This window comes from Bos javanicus, chromosome 9 (genome assembly GCF_032452875.1).
Source record: "Bos javanicus breed banteng chromosome 9, ARS-OSU_banteng_1.0, whole genome shotgun sequence".
NCBI lineage: Eukaryota > Metazoa > Chordata > Mammalia > Artiodactyla > Bovidae > Bos > Bos javanicus.
In genome coordinates, this window is record NC_083876.1 from 68965162 (window position 1) to 68988394 (window position 23233).

Here is a 23233-nt window from a genome sequence, read left to right on the forward strand (position 1 = left end):
CTTATGACTGGGGTCCTGGTGATGATCACTCCATGAACTGTGGTCTATGCAGTGAGGGATGCTGGGCGCATCACAAAGGGAAACAGAAACTACTCACAACAGCGATGTGCCCAAAATTCACCAGCTCTCTGCTGTTTTTAAACAAGATCATTTCCCATCCTGCTGTGGCCTGTGGAATATGCATTCTTCTGTTTCCTGTGTTCCACACAAGATCACTGGAAGGTGCATGTGATAGAGTCATAAAAACCCTATATAACTAAAAGGAATTATTGCTTGTCACCCTCAAATTATATTGCTTTTTGACTTAAGATAAACAATTAGCACCTGGATGTCTCATAGCAGTGAACCCTGTTGACCTACATTCTTATTCTACCTCTTGGGATTTTAGAAGCTCAGTTCACACAATGAAATTTTAACATTCTGAGAATTATTCTGCAAGAAACACAAAATACTAAAATAGAAGGTCTTGCTGCCATCATCACAGGTGGCATGATCAACATGATTCCCAGATGCTTCTTGGGTACCAAGCCCCCACAGACATTCCGAATATCTCTGGGACCCCAAACTCTGTCCTTGCCACCTGCTAAAACTGAGCCCTGACTGAACATGGCATTTCTGGAGCTGCCAGAGACATACTTAGTCTCCTATCACTGTAGCTATCATTAGAAATTTAGAAGGATGTGGTTCTCAAAAAAACTCTGGCAAGTTCAACCTCTGCTTTAAATAAAAATGCTACATATACATACTTTCTGATGCAAATTATATTTACAGAGTCGTAGTTGGTTCCATTATATCTCTATGGCTTGGCTTGCTGAGACAGGTTTCCCCAGAGAGGAGGAGTTGTTTATGTAAAAATTCTAGAGAAAGCAAGAAAGATCTTTCACAAGGTGAGAGAGAATTCCGTGGGAACTGATCCCAAAGAAGACAGCCACGCAAATTATATTTAACACGTTCACTTTAAATAACTAGGGACAGACATTCTTCAGAGTATTTTAAATGAAATATACCATACCCTGTTGGTCATTTGCTGTATAATGCTTTTAACATTTGAAAGAAAATGAGTCTGGGCAAAAGCTTCACAGTGAACCATCCTGCTCAGACATGGGTGCAGCCCTCGGCAGAGCTCGTTCTGCCTCATGCATTAAGGGTCAGTGGACTGTTAAGCAAAACTGAAGCAGAGGACCAGATTTTAGACGGTGCAGCTAAAACATTTCCTGAAACAAAACAAAAAATACACAAAGAAAACAAGCAAAAATATGCCTTGGAGAACTTGTACAAGCTGGGGGTGGATTATGTAACCAGGCAGAAGGAATGGGCATTCTAAAGAGTAGATTTACAAACATTTGACATTGTTTTAGCCATTTGAAATTGGTGAAGCTGGCAGCAGCATGAAATTATAAAATATCTGAATAACAGATTTAAAAAATGCTACATCCCACAAAATACTAGAACCTCTGACTGACAGGAGGACTCGAGCTTATTTTTTTAAACCTTCATAAAAAGAGAAGTGATAAGTTTAGAGAATAAACAAACTTTATTTTATAACAGTATTACAGAAAGCAAAATATCATTTAATACAACTTGAAGCTTCTAGAAATCTAATCTGGCATCATAACTATACATGGGGGCAAAGCAAAGGAAAGAATGTTCAATACAGTTAATACGTCCCTATCAGGTCTCTGGCATCGGCTTTACTGGTGTAACTTTCTTACAACTGTCAAAAAAAAAACCCCACCATGGCCCTACTCCTCCATCCCAGCATCCTCACACCTGTGAATCATCACGCTATCTGAAAGAGATAACACCTGCTTGATAAACAAAAGGTCAGTTTTTACATGGAGACAAGGGGGTTTAATACAAAGTCAAGTGTTCTACACAAGTGTTCAAATAATAGAAAGTATGGAAATTTGGACATGTTAAGAAAGAAAGCACTAAGGTTTTTAAGCTGCCTGAATATTTTAGTAGGAGGGAAGAAATCACTCTCTCTCCCCTCCTGTTTCTGGAATGCTGCCGAAGAGCCTGTGTCTGAGGAGGATCGGCACTGTGGTGCGACAGGGTCTCTGAACACAGTGCGTGGTCAGTGAACTTCATCGTAGTTCTCCAGTCTGCAGATTCCTGGACTTTCTGCTCCAAAGTAAAAAGTCACAGGACTGGAAAGTCAAAAGGGTTCATTATCAAAAAATAGCCCCAGTGAAATTTTCAAAACATTAGAAAGTTTTCATAATGTAAGAAACACTTTTAAATCTGCATTAACGTTTTCTCATACAGTGTATTTACCGCAAACTGAAAACTCTGTAAATATTGACTTCTAAGAACCCAATGGGAAGCATCCGGAAGAAGGAAAGCCACTATCAAAATTAGTCACAGAGTCTCCTTTCCGCACAACAGCACCTGTTCCAGTGAACAGCACCTACCAGCTGTGGCTGGCTTTGTTCACTATCATTTGATCAAAATGAGTCACAAAAAGCAGGTAGTTGTACACAAAGTAAACAGGAAACAAAAAACAAAACTCTCTAACTGAAAAAAAAAAAAAGGAAAGAAAAGAAATAATATTTAGAAGTGGTTATAAAACAAAACAATATATTAAAATGCAAGGGAATGGTATAGACCAGAGCTGTTAAGGTAAGGTTTGGTGTTGGCATTTTAATTCTTCAGGCTTCTGGCCATTGTAACCAGTCGTAGTATAAATTCGCTGGAGCAGTGGTGTGGCATTAAGACTTGGAATGGTCAAAATTCTTCAGGTTCACAAAGTTGAATGTTGTCTATAAAATGAATTTCTAGAAGGAAAATAAAAGAGAAAGAGAAGGCTGAAATATTCCAAAGACAGAGGCTTGGGGAAAAAATGTAAGATTCATTAAATTCCAAATGAAGTAACAAACAATTCCTATCTGCCTGGTTCTATAGCAAACAGTACTTTACCAGAAGACAAGTATGAGACTCTGATTTGCTCTTGAGGGCCTTAAAATATCTGGAGGATTGACAAGCATGCTGGAAACTACTTGAGAAGTTGCCCAAGAACTCAGCGTTGACCATTCTATAGTTGTTTGGCGTTTGAAGCAAATTGGAAAGGTGAAAAAGCTCCATAAATTGGTGCCTCATGAGCTGACCAAAAATCAACAAAATCGTCATTTTGAAGTGTTGTCTTAATTCTGTGCAACTGCAATGAACCATGTCTCAATCCAGTTGTGAGATGAGATGAAAAGTGGATTGTATACCACTACTAGCTACTACTACCTCAGTGGCTGGACAGAGAAGAAGCTGCAAAGCACTTCCCAAAAAGCCAAACTTGCACCCCCCAAAAAGGTCATGGTCATTGTTTAGTGGTCTGCTGCCAGGCTGATCCACTACAGCTTTTTGAATCCTAGTAAAACCATTACATCTGAGAAATATGCTCAGCAAATTGATGAGATGAACCAAAAAGGGCAATGCCCGCAGCCAGCATTGGTCAACAGAATAGGCCCAATTCTTCTCTACTACAATGCCCAACCATATATCGCACAACCAGTGCTTCAAAAGTTGAACGAATTGGCCTACCAAGTTCTGCCTCATCTGCCACATTCATCTGACCTCTTGCCAACTGACTACCACGTTTTCAAGTATCTTGACAACTTTTTGCAGGGAAAATGCTTCCACAACTAGGATACCGAAAATGATTTCCAAGAGTTTGTAGAATCCAAAGGCACAGATTTTTATGCTATAGGAATAAACAATCTTATTTCTCATTGGCAAAAATGTGTTGATTGTAATGGTTCCTATTTTGATTAATAAAGATGTGTTTCAGCCTAGTTATAACAATTTAAAATCCAGGGCCTGAAACCACATATTACTTTTGCACCAACATAACAGTTGAGTATACAGATTATGGGGTGGAGGACAGGAATGAATGAGGTGGGGGGTGGGTGGGGGAGACAGGACAATGGAGAAATGGAAGTGATGGAGGCTAAGCATTGGTATGGTGAGTAATCAAAGGCAAGAAAAAAACACGAGATCTACTTTTTTAATAACAGACTGAGAAGTATGAGCTTGATTTACTGGGTTGGTGGCAAAGTTAGTTTGGGTTTTTCCAAAAAGGTACTCTGTGGCCAATACAATAAAACATAAAAATAATGAATTCAGAAACAGCACTCAGACAAAAAATAAAAAACAGTCAACTGTCCATCTACTGCAATGACTTCAGTATGAGTCAGGGAACCAGAAGAGGAGGAGCTTGGATCTGACTGCAGACACCAGAGGAGACTAACAGGTGTGGAATCTGGGACCTCAAAAATGGGAGGATGAGAGGCCTGGAGCCTGGGCGAGGTCATAGGATTAGGGATGTAGATCCGCAAGTTGGCACCAACGGACGCACGAGACCAACAGACGGAACTAGTCTCACGTGAGCATGTCTTGAGGAAGCCAACTATCAGAGGCAGGTAGGTAGGAGAGTGGGCTAAAATAGAAGTGGACAGGGAGGCAGACAAAATGTAAGGATGGTGCATTGTCCCTACAAGAGAAAGGAGTTTTAAGAAGGCAATTGTTTCACTTTCTATTTCAGCTTGGTTGAAATTTTTCGCAAATGGTAGGTGATTAGAGAGGGCAGTGGAGAGCAGTAATTAATGTCCTTTCCAAGCGGCATTGGTCCAAAGTCAATTAGATTGTACATTCTTTTGATTAGATAAAATTGCCTTGTTTAATGAAAAAATTCCTCACCAATTAGATTTATCACAGATATTAGTATAGCCTCTTGATTATTCAGGACAGATTGCCTATTCGAATTCACTGTTGCCCACCTTGCTGTCTGCTCTAGGCTATTTCATTACTCAATAGGACTTCTGCTCGATTCTAGGCAGGGGAAAAAAAAATCAATGGAGAAAACAGTCTTCTTTTTTTTTAGGTTAGTAATCACGAACAGAAATGTGGGGGGCGGTAAAGGGGTAGGCTAAAACTACCAATCAAACTTATTAGAGCATAATGTGACCTTTAGTTGTGCTGTTTGTCTATTCCTACTTTTTTTTTTTTTTGAGAGCTTGTAACTCTGTTTTGATAGTGAACATGTATCATTTGTTGAACACAACTTCCACTCTGCCTAGCTTATGTTACAGAAAATGAACCCCTGACTTGACACTACTTGGAAATCTTCATAAAGAATGAGAAGTAGTATTGTATTCTCCACTTCCTTCACACATTTCCAGGACACTTTATTTCACTGAATCTGTTTTCACCAAAGATTAAATTTTTAATTTGTAAAAGAAAGCTAAAATTAAGTCTGCTTCAGTCATTAGCAGACAAATAAGAATCTAGGAATATGGAGAAACTGCATCAAAGAGATCTTGGTTTCAAAGAGCTTCAACATTTCTTGAAATATATGTAGATAAAATTAGTTACCCATGTAAATCCAAATATCATGTACTTTCATTTATTCACAATCAAACCATTAGAAAGTAAAATAAATCAATTTTTTCTGGTTAATAAGTATTACAAATGACAGCCTTAATGTACTCTTAGGGTTCCCAACAACTTTCAGAATCAAAGAAAATTATTTTTATTGTGATTTTAATGTTCACTATATTTTTTTCTCATTCTTTAAAAAACTATAAATTGAGTAACTGAGTTAATTAGATATTCAATGTGTCAGAACATCCCAGTTCCTTACTGTTCCGGATGAACAGGAAGTAATTCATTTACACATTCATCTATCTTTTTAATAATTTTATTTATTCATTTTTGCTGGGTCCTTGTTGCTGCTTCTCATTGCAGTGGCTCCTCTTATTGTGGAGTGTGGGCTCTTGGGCACTTGTGACTCCTGGGCTCTAGAGCACAGGTTCAATGGCTGTGGTGCACTGGGGCTTAGCTGCTCCATGGCATGTGGGATCTTCCCAGATCAGGGATCAAATCTGTATCTCTTGCACTGGCAGGTGACTTCTTTACCACTGAGCCCACCAGGGAAGCCCTTGTTTATCCTTTTTTATTGTGTTTTGCATTTAAACACAAGAGAAATATATTCCCAAGTACTGAACATCCAGCTATTGAGCTGGGAAGGAGGAAAGGTGGGGATCACCAACACCATTAATACACAAGCATCTGACATTTAAATTTTTTCTGTCTTTTTAGCAGGGGGGAAAAAATACCATATTATTTAGCCATTTTAAGCAAACTACATTTTGGGTCTAAATAATTTATTACATAGCCCAATCAATCTGAAACTAGGCATGGTTCTTCATGAAAACCTGTACAAGTTTTAAAAGCTTTCTTAATTTCGACTACCTCACAGACACAGAATTCTGGTTGTCAATGCAAACTGACACACATTAATTACAACATTAATTCAACCCACTTTCACTTTTTGTCAGTGTCGTAACATTCACCTTGAGTTTGGATGTGGTTCTAACAGTTAAGTATGAGCTATACTTTATGTATTTGAATTTTGGTCAAGTAAAAACAAAAAACCAAACTGCTATTTCCTTGCTTCAGTTTCCCACCCCTGGACTATACAATGTCGGTGAACATGTCTAAGTCACATTCCCTAGCCTGTGTCCCCCTCTATCAGGCAATGAGAGAATAGATCAATACGGCCTTTTCACCTGATTACAGGTCTAATTCTGCATCTCAATTTTTCAAGCATACACACTGGTTGCCTACTTTACCTTAAGTCTTCATGTAGGGTCCAGAGAATTCTTAAATTTATCTTTCTCAGTGTGCCTGATGAGTGTGGGCAATCAGTCAAGCATGGTGCTACAAAATTATCTGAAAAGCACAAACTTAAGAGTTTCCAGAGACGGAGGTTCACATGGCCTCAATCTTGAGCACGTTCTACTCCAGAAATGGATTCAGTACATAGCAAATATGCACTTTAAAAAGATCATCCTAAATGATGGGCGGTAAAGCACTCATCCAGAGGGGAGTCTTAATAAAAATGCAAAACTGTGGCTTTTATATAACACAAAATAATGCAAGAAAATATAAAACCTTTCAGGATAATGATGATTCAATTATTATACCACAGGGCAGTAATATAGCTGAGATTTTAAAAACATGAGTAAATTATTTCTGTAAGGTACATGCAACTATTTCAATAAAAATGAGGTGCATGTACTCAAGTGTGAAACAGTTTTAAATATGATAGTTTATGAATTTCAGTTATTTCTAAAGGTTCATTTTAGTCTTCCTTGGCTCTCAATTTGCATTTTTAAATTTTAAAACAGAATTTTCATTGTAAGACTATAAAACCCTAGAGCCAAAAAACACAAGTATGATAGATAACCTATTTGGTTAGACCAAGAAATAGTCAATTCTTACAATGCTTGTATTATCACTATAATTTAGACCCGCCAGTTCTCAAAGTGTGGTCTGTAGACCTTGGGGGTCACCATGATTCTTTCAGAGGGTTATAAAATCAAAGCTATTTCATAATCATCCTAAGACACTATTTGCCCCTTTCACGGTGTGAACACTTCCACTGATGATGCAGAAACAATGGTGAGTAAACCTGCCGACATCTTAACACAGGTCAAGGAAGTGACACCAAACTGTACCCAAAGTCACTGCATTCTTTACCACCAAGCACTCACAGTGAAATAAAAAGCAAGCCAGTCAGTTTCTCTCAAGGTTGTCCTTGGTGAAACGGGAAAAAAATATCATTTTTTCTTACATCTCCACCCGAGAGTACATCTTTTTAATATTCTGTGTGATGAAATGGGAAGTACACATAATACACTCCCTCTGCATACAAACGTGCAGCGGATGTCGAGAAGGAAACTGAATTCATATGAATGCATGAACTGTGAGCAGAAACCACTCTGGCATTGGATTTCTGGCACGTGTTTGCTTGAAAATGAGATGAGCCTGTCACTTCAAGAAAAACAGTTGACAGAACTTGATACCAATGATAAAATTCAAGTTTTCATGTGAAAATGATAATTTTGGAAAACTGTATTTTGGGCCCCTTGAGCTTGATAGCTTCTCTATATTTAAAGACTCTTCTAATGAGATCAGCGGCAACCACAGATCTTTTTACTGTCTTAATCATTTTGCCTTTTCCAGGATGGCATATAGTTAGAATCATACAGTCGGAGAAGGCAATAGCACCCCACTCCAGTACTCTTGCCTGGAAAATCCCATGGACGGAGGAGCCTGGTGGGCTGCAGTCCATGGGGTCGCTAAGAGTCGGAGATGACTGAGCGACTTTACTTTCACTTTTCCCTTTCATGCATTGGAGAAGGAAATGGCAACCCACTCCAATGTTCTTGCCTGGAGAATCCCAGGGATGAGGTAGCCTGATGGGCTGCTCTCTATGGGGTCGCACAGAGTCTGACACAACTGAAGCGACTTAGCAGCAGCAGCAGAATCATACAGTACATGGTACCTTCTCAGACAGGCTTCTTTCACTAGGTGATTATTTTTAACTTAATATTTTGAAAACTATTTGATTTGTGAATGGCAAATTTTAATCAATAAAATTCACATAAAACACTCTTTGGACTACTTTAATAATTTTTGTGTGTTCCCGAGACCTTTGCTTGAGAACTACATCTATGCAATCTGCTTCCTGACCTACTGCTGTTTCCTCCTCTCACAGATATTTGTGTGACTGCTGAACAGAGAAGGAAAAATGAAATCTAGTGTCTTTTCCTTTTCAGTCAAAGGGTGCAAAATACCTCTTCCACAAATAATTTGCATCTTTTGGTTTGCCTGAATACATTAATGCTGTGTGAAGGCCACTTTTCTCATGAGGCTCGCATGAGGGTTTTCTTCAAAGCTAACAGTAATCTTCTGTTAGAGCCTTTATGCACATTCCAGTCACTCTCCCTAAAGAATTACTACACATGGCAATTGTGGAATATCCTCTCAAATGAAAGCAACATCAATTCTACCTCATTTCTAAACATAATTATTCTATAAAATCTATAAAAGTTTTACTTGTGCACTTAGCTACATATTGTAGCTGCAGCCTCAAAGAAATTCTGTCCAAAATATATTTTTCTAAAATGAGGTATGCTTCAATTACTGAATCAGCCAAAAGTTCATTCAGGTTTTCCTATGACATCTTACGGAAAAACTCGAACAAATTTTTTGGTCAATGCAATCCACTGGTGGGAGTCTATACTTCAAAGATTCCCATGGTGAATCCCTCAGAGCACAGCAATATGCAGTGTGGAGTCAAACTGACTGAAGATCAGCTCTGGCTTTGCCAGGCATCGACGGTATGACTGGGTGAGGGACAACCTCTTTAGGCCTCAGTGTCATCATCTACATCCAAGTGACTGTAAGAACTAACTGAAATGATACATGGTAAAGTCCTTCAATAAAGCTCAGCATAGAGTAGGCCCTCAGTAAATGTGAGCTAATAATATTACTATGGATTTTCACATATATCTTATTTCTGGTTTTACTTTCAAACTTAATTCAATTCTACTTTTTTTAAATATAAATTTATTTATTTTAATTGGAGGCTAATTACTTTACAATATTGTATTGGTTTTGTCATACATCAACATGAATCCACCACAGACATACACGTGTTCCCCATCCTGAACCCTCCTCCCTCCTCCCTCCCTGTACCATCCCTCTGGGTCGTCCCAGTGTACCAGCCCAAACCAACCAGTATCATGCATCGAACCTGGACTGGTGATTCGTTTCATATATGATATTATACATGTTTCAATGTCATTCTCCCAAATCATCCCACCCTCACCCTCTCCCACAGAGTCCAAAAGACTGTTCTATACATCAGTGTCTCTTTTGCTGTCTCGTACACAGGGTTATTGTTACCATCTTTCTAAATTCCATATATATGCATTAGTATACTGTATTGGTGTTTTTCTTTCTGGCTTACTTCACTCTGTATAATAGGCTCCAGTTTCATCCACCTCATTAGAACTGATTCAAATGTATTCTTTTTAATGGCTGATTAATACTCCATTGTGTATATGTACCACAGCTTTCTTATCCATTAATCTGCTGATGGACCTCTAGGTTGCTTCCATGTCCTGGCTATTATAAACAGTGCTGCGATGAACATTGGGGTACACGTGTCTCTTTCCCTTCTGGTTTCCTCGGTGTGTATGCCCAGCAGTGGGATTGCTGGGTCATAAGGCAGTTCTATTTCCAGTTTTTTAAGGAATCTCCACACTGTTCTCCATAGTGACTGTACTAGTTTGCATTCCCACCAACAGTGTAAGAGGGTTCCCTTTTCTCCACACCCTCTCCAGCATTTATTGCTTGTAGACTTTTGGATAGCAGCCATTCTGACTGGTGTGAAATGGTACCTCATTGTGATTTTGATTTGCATTTCTCTGATAATGAGTGATGTTGAACATCTTTTCATGTGTTTGTTAGCCATCTGTATGTCTTCTTTGGAGAAATGTCTATTTAGTTCTTTGGCCCATTTTTTGATTGCGTCGTTTATTTTTCTGGAATTGAGCTGCAGGAGTTGCTTGTATATTTTTGAGATTAGTTGTTTGTCAGTTGCTTCATTTGCTATTATTTTCTCCCATTCTGAAGGCTGCCTTTTCACCTTGCTAATAGTTTCCTTTGTTGTTCAGAAGCTTTTAAGTTTAATTAGGTCCCATTTGTTTATTTTTGCTTTTATTTCCAATATTCTGGGAGGTGGGTCATAGAGGATCCTGCTGTGATTTATGTTGGAGAGTGTTTTGCCTATGTTCTCCTCTAGGAGTTTTATAGTTTCTAGTCTTACGTTTAGGTCTTTAATCCATTTTGAGTTTATTTTTGTGTATGGTGTTAGAAAGTGTTCTCATTTCATTCTTTTACAAGTGGTTGATCAGTTTTCCCAACATGCCTTGTTAAAGAGATTGTCTTTAATCCATTGTATATCCTTGCCTCCTTTGCCATAGATAAGGTGTCCATATGTGCATGGATTTATCTCTGGGCTTTCTATTTTGTTCCATTGATCTATATTTCTGTCTTTGTGCCAGTACCATACTGTCTTGATGACTGTGGCTTTGTAGTAGAGCCTGAAGTCAGGTAGGTTGATTCCTCCAGTTCCATTCTTCTTTCTCAAGATTGCTTTGGCTATTCGAGGTTTTTTGTATTCTACTCTTAAAGACAGATGTCCAGTTCTGTTTTTCCATTAATAATTGCCTGAACCAATATAATGATTTCTTTACAGAATATTTCATTCAGTCAAATATTCATTCAATCTAATCCTGCACACCACTGATAAAGGATGGTGCTAAAAATGCTCTTCTTCTTTGCAAACGACCAACAGAGCAAAGTCTAAACTAAGATACTCACATGTAGTACCCCTGTCATTTGCCTTTGACAATCTGTCCAGCCCCTGCTGGGAACTCAACCCCCAGCCACAATGCAGGATCTGCTTATCCTGATGTCTCGCCCATGGTTTTCCTACGTGCTCTTTCCTCTCTGCCCAATACGTGTGCCAATCGTCCCCACACTCAGCACATAGGAAGTGTCCCGCTGCCTTCAGGGGGAGGTCTTCCCTGACCTGCCAGTCAGAAACAGTTTCTCCTGTCAACTTTCACAGCCCTTTCTCAAGGCTTCTCTTAAAACACTTTTTTTTTTTTTTTTTTATCATGTATGTTATTTGCCTACTTGTTCCTATGCGTTTACTTTTCTCACAACTATTACAGTCCCTTGAATGTGGTATGTTCCCAATATACATTAATGAATCCATGAATGAAGTAACAGGGACTAACCCACAAGGCAAGGCTGAAAGGCAAGAGCTTGGGAGGGAAAACACAAACAGAATGGTATTATATCTCCGGGAACAAAGCATTACTGGCCTGTCCTCACCATCAGTTTCATCTGCTGATTTAAGTGGAAAAATTTCAGGCTCATTTTCCTGCTCTCTTTTGTTGAATAACTACTTCTGAAATATCCCAGGAGGACTCTCAGTTCTTTAAAAAATGGTGTTCCTGAATCTCTGAAGCTTTGACAAAGATTTCTAAGAGTAGTTAGTATTTGGCCCTAAAGGGAGAGGCAGGTCTTTTGGTTCACTCTGCCGACTTCGAATCTTGTAAGAACTTGATTTGAAAGCATTCCACAAAATCTTAAAGCTTCTTTTAAATAACAAGTGGACTATGGTAAGGTTACATCAATATTGTCAATCATAGGTTCACAAGTGGGGATGAGAAAAATTTCTCTAATCAAATCAAACAAAATAAAAGTTGTACTTAAAAAAAAAACCGTAACAAAACTCTTTTATTGTTTAGAAAAACAGTTTTGAAATATATATGACTAAAACTCACTCAGTATTTGTTTTGTATTTTCCTTAAATAGGAAAGTTAATGGGAATCAAAAGAATTCATCTCCAGACTCAACTCCCTCATTTACTAACATTCTTTTTTTTTTACACCGTTTCAGCATTCCGTCTGTTATTTTACACTTACAGGACAGCTCAATTGGGAATAGCCACATTTCAAATGCTCAAGAGCCACATGTGCCCTAGCAGACAGAACAAGACCAGATTCTCATTTTGCTCTAATGCTAATAACTAAAGTATTTTGATGTATGACAGTAAAATAAATGTAGGGCCAACATGTCCTGGGAATATAATCCTCATGAACACAGGAATATCTTAAGAACATACAGAGACTTATTAATTTATCCCCCCAGCAAAATTCCCTCCTAAGCCACCCACAAAATTACATTAAAATTTAAAATTACTATTTAAAAACTAGTATCTGGGATGTCTAACATTAGACAAATGAAAATATACTCAGCTCTACACATGATGGTATTTTATGATTCTTGCCTAGAACTGACCTATGACAAATTACTTCAATCTCTAGGGTTGTGGGGGAAAAGAAGATGCTCTATGTGAAGTTTTAGATTAAATATTCTTTTAATTTCTATCCTCTACAATACACCCCTGCACTAGGGTATAATAAAGTCACCACCTCCATATTTCTCAAAGGCTGGGTTGGGGGTAGGTAACATCTAAGTAGGGAGACAGGTACCAGGACCCCAAAATGAAGAGATGGGAAGGAGACCTGGAGGGCTTGTCCTCCCCCTAAAGTGGCAGCACCTACTGAGCCACTGTGGCCTTGAGAGAAAGCAGGCTCTGATGTTTTTAGAATCACTGGGTATCTTCCCATTTTAAGCATCAATAATTCAAGTTCTATAACATGCTAAACATTCAAGTTTGTTTGGGATGAAAAACAAACCAAAACTCTGGATATGGTCTGTGTGTCTCCAATTTGTTAATTTTGTCTTGTCCTCACCCTCTCTTTTTAGAGCCATTTAAAATTCTCAATTATAATGAAAAACTGGAGAAAACATGCAGCATTTGTGACTAAGGGATTAATATTCTTAACAGTTCTGTAAGAGATCAAAGATGATAAACACTTGAATAGAAGGGAATGCCTATCCACTCCAGTATTCTTGCCTGGAGAATTCCATGGAAAGGGGAGCCTGGTGGGCTACAGTTCATGGGGTCACAAAGGGTTGGACAAAGGACACAAAATGGCAATTCAAAGAAATGCAAATTGTGTTCATGTGCACATATGTATACACATATATGTGCAAATACGTGTATTCCCTAGCAATGAAAAATAGTGATTTAAAAATACTCTATCCTCACAGTTTAAAAAAGGGAGGGCACAAATGCTCTTTCCTCACCAGGTTGGCAAAGACTTTTTAAATATCATACAATCTTTAGTGTTGGTGAGTGTGCGGGGAAACCGGGAGACTCTTAAGCTGCTAATGGGTGTCTAACTCTGCAGAACCTCTAAGGAAGACAGATGGGAAAGATGTCAAGAAGAAACTTGGTGTTTGGTGGCACACCAACTCTAATTTCTAAAAATTTGTCCTAGAGAAACAATGAAATTAATGGCCTCAAAATGTACATACAACTACAATATTTGTAGCTGTGCATTTACTCATGAAAACTGAGAAATTAGTCTAAATAGCCATTAATGAGGGTCAAGGAAGCTGTCCTGTGTCCATTCGATGGCTGTTGGAAATTGATGAGATAATGATGGGCAAAGTTACCTACAATGTACTGTGAAGACCCTGTACCATGGAGAAAAACGCCAGATAGATAGGATAGACAGAATCAACAGGATTGACCTAAATGCACAGAGACATGAAAACACACGAGCGAGTGCATCTGAGCGTGTTCACACACATATACACTGTGGAAAGGGACTGTGTCTCCAGGAGCGGAATGATCATGGGTCACTTACATTTTCTACCATCTTCCCCTTTCAAAAAATTATGATTGCCTCTCCTTTTTTATTACCAGAAAAAAACACAGAGCTTCATTTGGAAAAACAACAGTCAATGATGATTCTGTCCTAGAGCAAACCCTGGGGAATCAAGACTCCCAGGTGCTAATGTATGCACAGTGGCAGAGGCACCCACTGCCCCTCTGTGGGGAAGTTCAAATATACTGCAAGTAACTCATTGGTAGCACCTGCCGGATTCACAAATGTTAAATGGAACATTCTACAGCGTTCCACAGTGAAAACTGGCAGTGCCTGAAACACACTAAATCCAAACTGACTTTTCATTTCTATGTAGAAGTCTCCATTTTAGGTTTAACTTGCATTGAAAACTAAGCTGTAATAAAACGCTAATTTGGGGGTGTAAGACTAGTACAACTAGGTAAACAGAATAAAATAAGAACGCAATAAATACAATGGGAACTGATATGCCTGAAACATCCCTGGCTCTTGAACTGAGAAGAGTCATCTGGAAGCTAATAGGCTGGTGCTTCTCTTTCAAGGACAGAGAGACACTCACATGTAGGTGAGTAGCTTGTGATCCGTTGGAGCTCTGTTCAGCCAGCACTGTCACTCTCTCCTGTCCAGGTAGTTAGACACTTGATGCTAATTTCCTGTTTGGATTTTCAAGTTCATTTTGAAACCGTGAACATCACCCTGACTCTGAAATGCTGGTTGGAACACAATATCATCTTGCTTAGAAACTGGTGTTCATGGATGCATGCCAGCCCAGAGAGCAACACCGCTAACTCAGAGTTATTTATTGTGGGTCGGTCGGGGCCTGGAACTCAGGGGCCATCGGACAGGCTCAAAGGAATGAGGCATGTGCCAGGTTTTTAGTGAGCACCGCACTAGCTTTGGTGGCTCTGTCAGACCGACACTCTCTGGATTCTCAGATGAAGGCAGGCAAGGTGGATGGAAAAGCAAAAGGCCCAATTACTGAGCTTTCCCACTTCCTGAAATCACTCTGTGTAAATCCTGTTTCCTCAACCTGTTATCGGCTCCCTCTCCACTACGTGACTGAAGTAGCGCTGACAAAGCCCTCAGGCTGACTCTGGACCACCAATTCCAAAGGAACATGTATGTGCCTGGTTTCTTTGCCATATTTAATGCTTGGTTACGCTCTCCTTCTTGGAGTTAGCTTCTCTTGCAGCTTTTGTGGCACCCTTTCCTCCCTGTTCCTATCTTCTTGCCATCTGATTCCTCCTCCTAGAGCTCCTCTGGTCCCCAGGCCCCAACTCTCTGACCTGGTCCTGGGTAGCGACACTCAAACCAAAGGCTTCATCAGTGGACGACACATTCAGATGTGTCCACTTCCTGTTTTGAAGCCTGCAGTGGTCTGTCTCTCTCTGAAAGCTCTTGGCTACTTCCTGGACCTCTCCATGGAGATATTCCACATGCATCTCAAACTCAGCATTTCTGGGGTTGAAAATTCTAAATTGTTATTTGACTTTTTAAGAACAAAAGGATTCATGGCTGGCCTTCTGCATTACAAAAAGTTCTTACAATGTGTCTTATTAACAAATTCTACATCTGTAACTTCTATTGTCTCCCCCAGTTTACAGATGGCAGACTGAGACACAGTGAAATAAAATAAGCTGTCCACATCACACAACTATGATTGGATTTGAGCCCTGCAAAGCTGCTGTTACACTTTCTCTTGACACTCAGACTATCTGGTAAATTTCCAATTAAGCATATCCTATGTGTGTACATGTAAATCGGAGCCTTATACATTCACATCCAAGCTTCCACTATAATTTCCATGACAGTTGGCCTCTCCTACAGTACCCGACAATGACAACAAGAACATACGCTTTTGCTTTAAGACAACTACACGGAGAGAACCGGCCATATTGCACATGACAAATGAAAAATAAAACTCATGTGTTCTATGACTAAAATTACAGGTACCACCAACCACGCATTTGCCCAAGACAGAAACCTGGGCATTATCTGGGATTCTCCCCAGCTCCTGCATCCTCCCAACTCACTAACTTCCATATCCTCATGCAGTCAACAAGTCACAAACTTTATCTCCTTACTGTTTCTCAAATACAGAGGAATACCCCATAGCTTTTCAGGATAAACTTCAGCCTCTTCTGATTGGCTACTACGACTATTTATGATCAGGCCTCTGCCTCTCTGCCCCGCTCATCTCCCATGACTCTCCTACAAGTGCCCTGCAAGGCAGCTGCACAGCATTTTGCACAATTCCTGGAGTGCTGGGTTCACAAAATCAGATCATGCTGGCTCGTGGATGGCCCCCTTCCACTCCTTTCTTCATTGGGCCAATTCTGATTCACCGTGACATTCAAGAGAAGCCATCTCTGATGCCCCATCCTGATTCTGAGATCTTGTCTCTGTTCCCACCAAATCCAGTGCAGAACCTATCAGAAAACTTGAGACTATTCTGCTGTGAGTGCAGACCTTGTTTGATTTGAAATCTCCATGGTAAAACAGCAGTTAACACTAACAAGCCTTCCAGCATATGTGAATAATGAACAACAACAGAGAGAACAAAATGAGTGAATAGATGAGAGACAGCTCCATCATTTCATCCTTTGGCTATCCACTGCTGTCAGCAAAAAGGAGGTGTCATTCACTTTTTCATCCTACATCAATGATTACTCAAGGAGTCTGAGAGGCTCATTTGAAGTCTGAGTTCACAGAGCTGATGGTGCCAGCTGAAGCAGGATTGGGAGCTCCCCCTCCTGGGGCTCATTCTTTCTGAGTCCACACAGATCACCCCACCAAGCCTGGGTTCTTCTCCCTCCTCATTAGGACCATTTTCGGACATCATTCTAGTGGAGACAAGGTCAGTAACATTGTGTATCTATCCGAAACCTCATAAGTACACAGTTAGGATAAGATGGTAAGGGAGAGTAGTCCTTAAGAGGACATAAAAACAATGCAAAGATTTAGGGAAGTGCTCCTCTGAAGTATTTTCTTGTTCATGGAGCTGCATTTAGCTCCTCAGCCTCAAATGTCCGGCTAGGGGAGGCAGACTGGGAGTTCTGTCTGCATGTTGTTCTTTGACCATCTTTCCATCCTCCACATCCCATTTTCAATGCTTGATCAAGAGGTCAGACTACTCCAAAGGAAGAGGTCAGGTTAAATCAGGAGGAGAGCTTTTCACACCTGAAAAGGGAGACGGGGCCAATACATCACAAACAATACTTTCTTCTTCTCTGATGTTGAAACACTGTCTTGGTCTTGCTCTTTGTCCCCACTGACCTGCTGCCTCTGTGGGATTCTGGCAGGGCAGCCAGAGGGTAGCTGAAGCAGTGGAAACACATTCTTCCCAGCCCCGACAGTCATCAGCAAAGGAAATTGTTCAGGAACAAGTGGTGTGGCCAGTTGGGAATGGAGGTGCTAAAATGACTTTGAGACACACTGAGGTAGCTCTCATTTGTCCTTCAGATTTCAACTCAAAGCTGAGCTTCCCAAGTAATTGCCTAATCTGGTAACAGTTCAAACCCTCTACTTTGTTCCCTCATATTATTTCCTTCAGAGCATCTGTGAGATATGCAATTACACTTTGTTTATTTGTTAATATTGATGCCTCCCCTCCTGGAGTGGACCCTTCTGAAGGAAGGGGACCATGACTCTTGTCTACCAATGGACAATCCGAACTCTCACTGCCTAAGCTACCCTAGCACCTTTTGGCACTTGTTAAATATCTTTTCAATGACTGAATGAATCTTCCTAAATTTGTCTAGCTTACCCACCTTACATGTGAATTTATACTTTAACCGCCTAAATCTGTTTAACGAGGATGCTTATAAAAGATGACCTCTGAGACAGGCATACTTCAAAGGCTGTGTGTGTGTGTGTGTGTGTGTGTGTGTGTGTTCACTGCACAAGTGAATACAAGGTACCAAGAATAATCCAGAACAGCCAAGATAGTCTTGAAGAAAAAGAACTGGGGGGGTGTTATCCTACCAGATATAAATTCTAATTTTAAAGCTATATGGCACTGGAGTAGGGGTAGGCACAGACTGATGGAAATGAGTGTGCTCAGAAACACACCCACGCTTGTAAAAAACCTGCTCTCTGACCTGCAGACTACATGGGGGCAAGGGTCGGCTGTTCAGTAGAGGGCTGGACCATTGGCTACAAACAAATCAGTTTTCTAATCACACAGAAAAAATTTCAGATAGATTAAGGACTGATTCATGAAAGGCAACATTGAAATTTCTGAATTGAAAATATCTTTAACACCTCAGGGTATGGAAAAAGCATACGCCATAAAGGAAAGTGTGATGGCTCAACTACATTAATATATTAAATGCTACATTCAGTATATTAACATATTGACCTCTATTAATAATAAAAGATAAACCACAAACCTGAAGATTCTTGCAACACATAAAATTGATGGAAGATTAGTATTCAGAATCTATTCAGAAGCAGTAAAACCAAGAAAGTTATATGGCATTAAGTTACACGTCACTATATGTCGTAAGTTGTACATCGTTTCATATCTATCTACCACATTGGCAAAAATGAGTAAGTCAGAAGGGAGGCTGTGTTCTGGTAGGACCCCTCACTTCCCGCGATGGGAGAACATTTGGCCTTGCCACGATGAGGAAGACGTGGTCTGTGACACGCCCTTCCTGTGGGGACCTCTCTCTCAATTGATCAGTGTATGGATCACTTTAAAAACAAAAATTCAATCTCAGTTATATGTGCTGTATAATAAAACCTGTTTTTCAAAATCCTAATACATACACAATTAGGAACACTTACCCCTTTTTTAAGAATTCTTTAACACTGCTTTTAACGGCAATATGCATTTTTGTCATCACATGGAAGCAGCACAATGTATAACCACGCCCTACTGCTGGCCATTTAGATGGCTTCAAATTTCTTGCTAGCATATATAAAAATGTGATAGTCCTGAAGATAAGTATTTGTATACATCCCTGATTATTTAAGAAACTCCTCACAGAAGTTCAAGTGGTAAGCAGGTTTAATATAAGGTTTTGTCAAATTGCCCTCCAGGAAATATTACTAATTTATACACCAGCGTAAGTATAGTTTCCCTCCCACAACCTCCCTAACTCTCGCTAATATAAACTTTGCCACATTTAGAAGTGAATTTTTCATTTGTACTGATTTAGGAAATAATGAGGCTAAACACTTTTTGCTTATGTTTCTACATGGTTTACTTGCTTAATCCTCTGCTCTTTTTTTTTTTTTTTTACTTAAGTGAGTGAAGTGAAAGTCACTCAGTTGTGTCCGACTCTTTGTGACCCCATAGATTATACAATCCATGGAATTCTCCAGGCCAGAATACTGGAGTGGATAGCCATTCCCTTCTCCACGGGATCTTCCCAACCCAGGGATCCAACCCAGGTCTCCCACATTGCAGGCAGATTCGTTACCAGCTGAGCCACAAGGGAAGGCCTTTTCCCCTAAGTGCTGACATTTTTTGATGACACATAAATGACAATATGTTCCTTCCTCTGCCAAGCATACTGAACTTTATCACTTACCCTTTACTTTTGTTTTTGCTGGTTTGGCTCAAATTGTACATATTTCTATAGTCAAAGCAAGCCTTCACTTTATGGTTCCTTCTCTGATACACAATTATTCTTAATGCCCACATTTAAAAGACTTAACTCATCTTGCCCTTGGGCCCCTACAATAAAAGTCCCTCATCTAAACAATGGCAATAGCATCTTTCTCAGAGGGTCACTGTGAACATTCAGATAACTTATACTAATGTGCTTTACAAAATAGGACAGAAACATATAAATGTTGACTATCAGCAGCTCTCGACACATGGCAGTTATCAACACCACATGATGCCCATTGATCCCCAGAGTTTATAATTAACCGAATGCAGGTCACCCGAGCAGGTGAACTTGGGGACGATTAAGACTGAAGGACTGGACAGACTGCAGGAGACAGGCACCGTGATGCAAACAGGCCTTTCGCATTACTCAGCAGGGACACAGCACAGATGACAGGCTCTTACCTTACTCTTCCCCCTCCTCCAACTCGGTTTCTTTGTGCACCACCACCCTCGTGACCGACATGTCGGGGTGCTGCTCCCTGGCTTCCCTGATGGCCTGGGCCAGCGCCTGCAGGGTCAGGAGAGAGCATGGTGAGCAGAGAAAGAGGTTCTTTTTCGGGGTAGCAATGCACAAGCATACCCATCACCTGCGTTCCAGCCTCCAGCAAAAAGCGATGCTTTCACTGCTTTATCTGAGGAAGCAAGAAGATCTGAAATGGCCTCCTTGTTCATTTTAGAGAGTCCATCTCATTTCCCCAGATTTCCCATTTCTCCCATCCATTTCCAGATAACAATTCATGGAGGAGAAACACTCAGGCCCTGAATTCCACCCAGCCTGGCATTGACAGCATGAGACATGGAGAAAACAGATCTCTGACCTCAGAATTTTCATCCATTACCTGACACTGACGCTGAGATTGTAAAGATCACGTTAAGGCCTGCTGTATGGACTGAAGGAATGAGGTAAAGCCTCCGGCATGCTGTCTGCCCTCCACACTCTAGTGATACTTGTAGTTATCTAGTTGCCTTACCCACCCACCCACCCACCCACCCCCAACACGCCCCCCAGCACAGGACCAGGCTCAGCTCATCTTTTCCCTCTTAGGCTCTCAGTAATTGCTTGAGGAACGGTTGTGGGAAAAATATCTATCAACTTCCAGGACACAGAACGATTAACACTGCAAGCAACAATGACAACAATCAGTTAAAAGCTAAAGAGAGAGACTAATCTTTAGATAAGAAAATACGGCTCCCTCTTTTACATGCAAACAGCGAAGGTGCAAAGATTAATCGGCTCTCTCAGGGCCATCCTCCTGGGGGGCTGCAGGGCCGGAGAAGGACCTGAGCTGCCATTCCATTGCTTCATGGGCTCTTTCCTAGACCTGGCTATGAGAACGCAGACAAGGTTTCTCTGTGCTTGATCAGAAAGTAAACTGTATATATACATTATATACAAAGTGGAAAGATCCTATTTTTCAGAGGGAAAGGTGTTTAAAGAGGTCTTAGGGAGAAAGTAAAAGAAAACCCACACAGAACAGTACTCTTCTAGCACAGAACTGGAAAACAAAAAAAGAAGTCCTACTAGGAGAGAGAGAGTTGTATCTCATCAGGAAAACAGGCCTTTGAAAAAAGCAGCAGAATTTTCTTGTGACTCTGTCACCTGCCTTCAAGGACAACTGCATTTCTTGTTTGCAACACTGTTTCTGTCAGCTGGAAGGTTACAGAACAAAACCCTGAGCCTCCGTCCACAAAGAAAGATAAAGCTAACAAAAGATTGTTTTTTACTCTGCAAATTTTTACTCAGCTTGGAAGGCACTTGAAGGTGCTTCAGTTCATACTGGGGAACAAATTCTGGCAACTCACCTGTGTTGGGACAAGAGAGAACTAAGGGGATCAGGCTTCCATTTGAGCCGCAGCACAGCTGCTTGTCACATGGGGAGAGCAGGCAGCTGGGAGGGTGAGAGTGAAGTGGGGACCTGGTCTCAGAGCAGGACAGAAAGTGCTGCCGTGTGCCGACTGCCATGTGAATGGGGAAGGATACCCAGTACAGCAGGGGGCCTCTAAGTCTGTGTGCCTGTGCAGAGGGAAGGGAGAGACTCAACAATGAACACCTGATCTACTCCCGGCTGGTGTGGAATCCCATCTGAGAAAGGCCAACTCTGATGGGGGCCAACGTGGCTACAACCAACTTCTCAGACACTTTGAATTTATGTTCATTACAAAGGTCTGTCTGGGCTTCCCTGGTGGCTCAGATGATAAAGAATCTGTCTGCAATGCAGGAAACCCAAGTTTGATCCCTGGGTCGGGAAGATCCCCTGGAGAAGGAAATGGCAACCCACTCCAGTATTCTTGCCAGAATTCCATGGACAGAGAAGCCTGGAGGGCCTCAGTCCATGGGATTGCAAAGAATCGGATGCAACTGAGCAACCAACACTTTCACTTTCTTTCACAAAGATCTGCCTACATTAAACCAGTGCACTTGTTAAAGAGGAAATATACATGATACCCAAGAGAAAGTGGAATACACGAAACACACTTTAATTAGCCGAAAAGAATGGAAAATGGAAAACTGCTATTATTATCTTCAAATGCATTTGAAATCAGTCTTCCTTTAGTTCCTTTCCTTCGATAACATCAGTATATATAATAAAGTACTGTAAAATGTTAGTGTATTATAGCAACAATCAAGACTGAGAAAGCTATCACATCACATTGCCAATTTGAGAAGTTATTTTATTAGAAAGGAAACTCTGCCATCTTGTTTCTCTCTCCCTGGTTCAGAGCTGAGAGCCATCAGGTGTAGAACTTGCAAAGCGAGTTTCTATAGAAGCATGCCTCTTTCATTTGCCAACACAAAAAAAGATTCCTTTTTTTCCTATCTTGCTCAGATGAAGGATTTCCTTCCACTATTAAAATTCTTCTAATGTGGGCAAGGAACTGAAAAAGGTGCCAATGACATGAAAGTCACTGCATGATCAACCTCAGTTTTTGCCAGGGAAGTGATTTTCCTCCTTTACTTTTAAATAGCTTCACAGTCTCATTCACAGGCTTTAAGGGGAAAGCAAATACACCATGAGCTTTGGATAACAAGCACAGCAGAAGCCACAATTACATTTACTCAAAAAAGTTTAAAACTTTTAACTTTTTCATCAAAAGTTATGAAAAGGCTAAATTTCTCTTCATTTGGATATCTGACCTCATTTTCAGGGTTGTTTTTTTTTTTTTTTTTTTTTAAACTGGAGTATATAGCTGGTTTACAATGTTGTGTTAGTTTCAGATGTACAGAAAGTGATATATATATATCCATTCTTTTTCAGATTCTTTTCCATTATTGCTTATTACAAGACAATATAGTTCCCTGTGCTATACAGCAGATCCTTGTTGTTTATCTGTTTATATAAAGTAATGTGTGTGTGTTAATCCCGACCTAATTTATCCTTCCCCCTCCCTCCTCTGTTTTAAAATGGGCTAAAACCGAACATCATACACACAAGGTGTGTGTCCTCAGAGCAACAGCTAAAGCTGTGAT

The 23233-nt window shown here is 40.3% G+C and overlaps 1 protein-coding gene across 32 annotated transcripts in view; it reads right to left on the reverse strand.

Moving 5' to 3' along the window:
* Positions 1 to 1511: 1511 nt before the first annotated feature.
* Positions 1512 to 23233, reverse strand: part of EPB41L2 (erythrocyte membrane protein band 4.1 like 2) — a 211060-nt gene continuing 189338 nt past the window's right edge. For all 32 annotated transcript variants that reach the window (XM_061427988.1, XM_061427985.1, XM_061427971.1 and 29 more), the window contains 2 exons: positions 20167 to 20272; positions 1512 to 2777 (listed from right to left, as the gene is read on the reverse strand). In XM_061427988.1, coding sequence (XP_061283972.1) covers positions 20168 to 20272 — 105 coding nt within the window. In that variant the 3' untranslated portion in view covers positions 1512 to 2777; position 20167. The remainder of the gene's footprint in view (positions 2778 to 20166; positions 20273 to 23233) is intronic.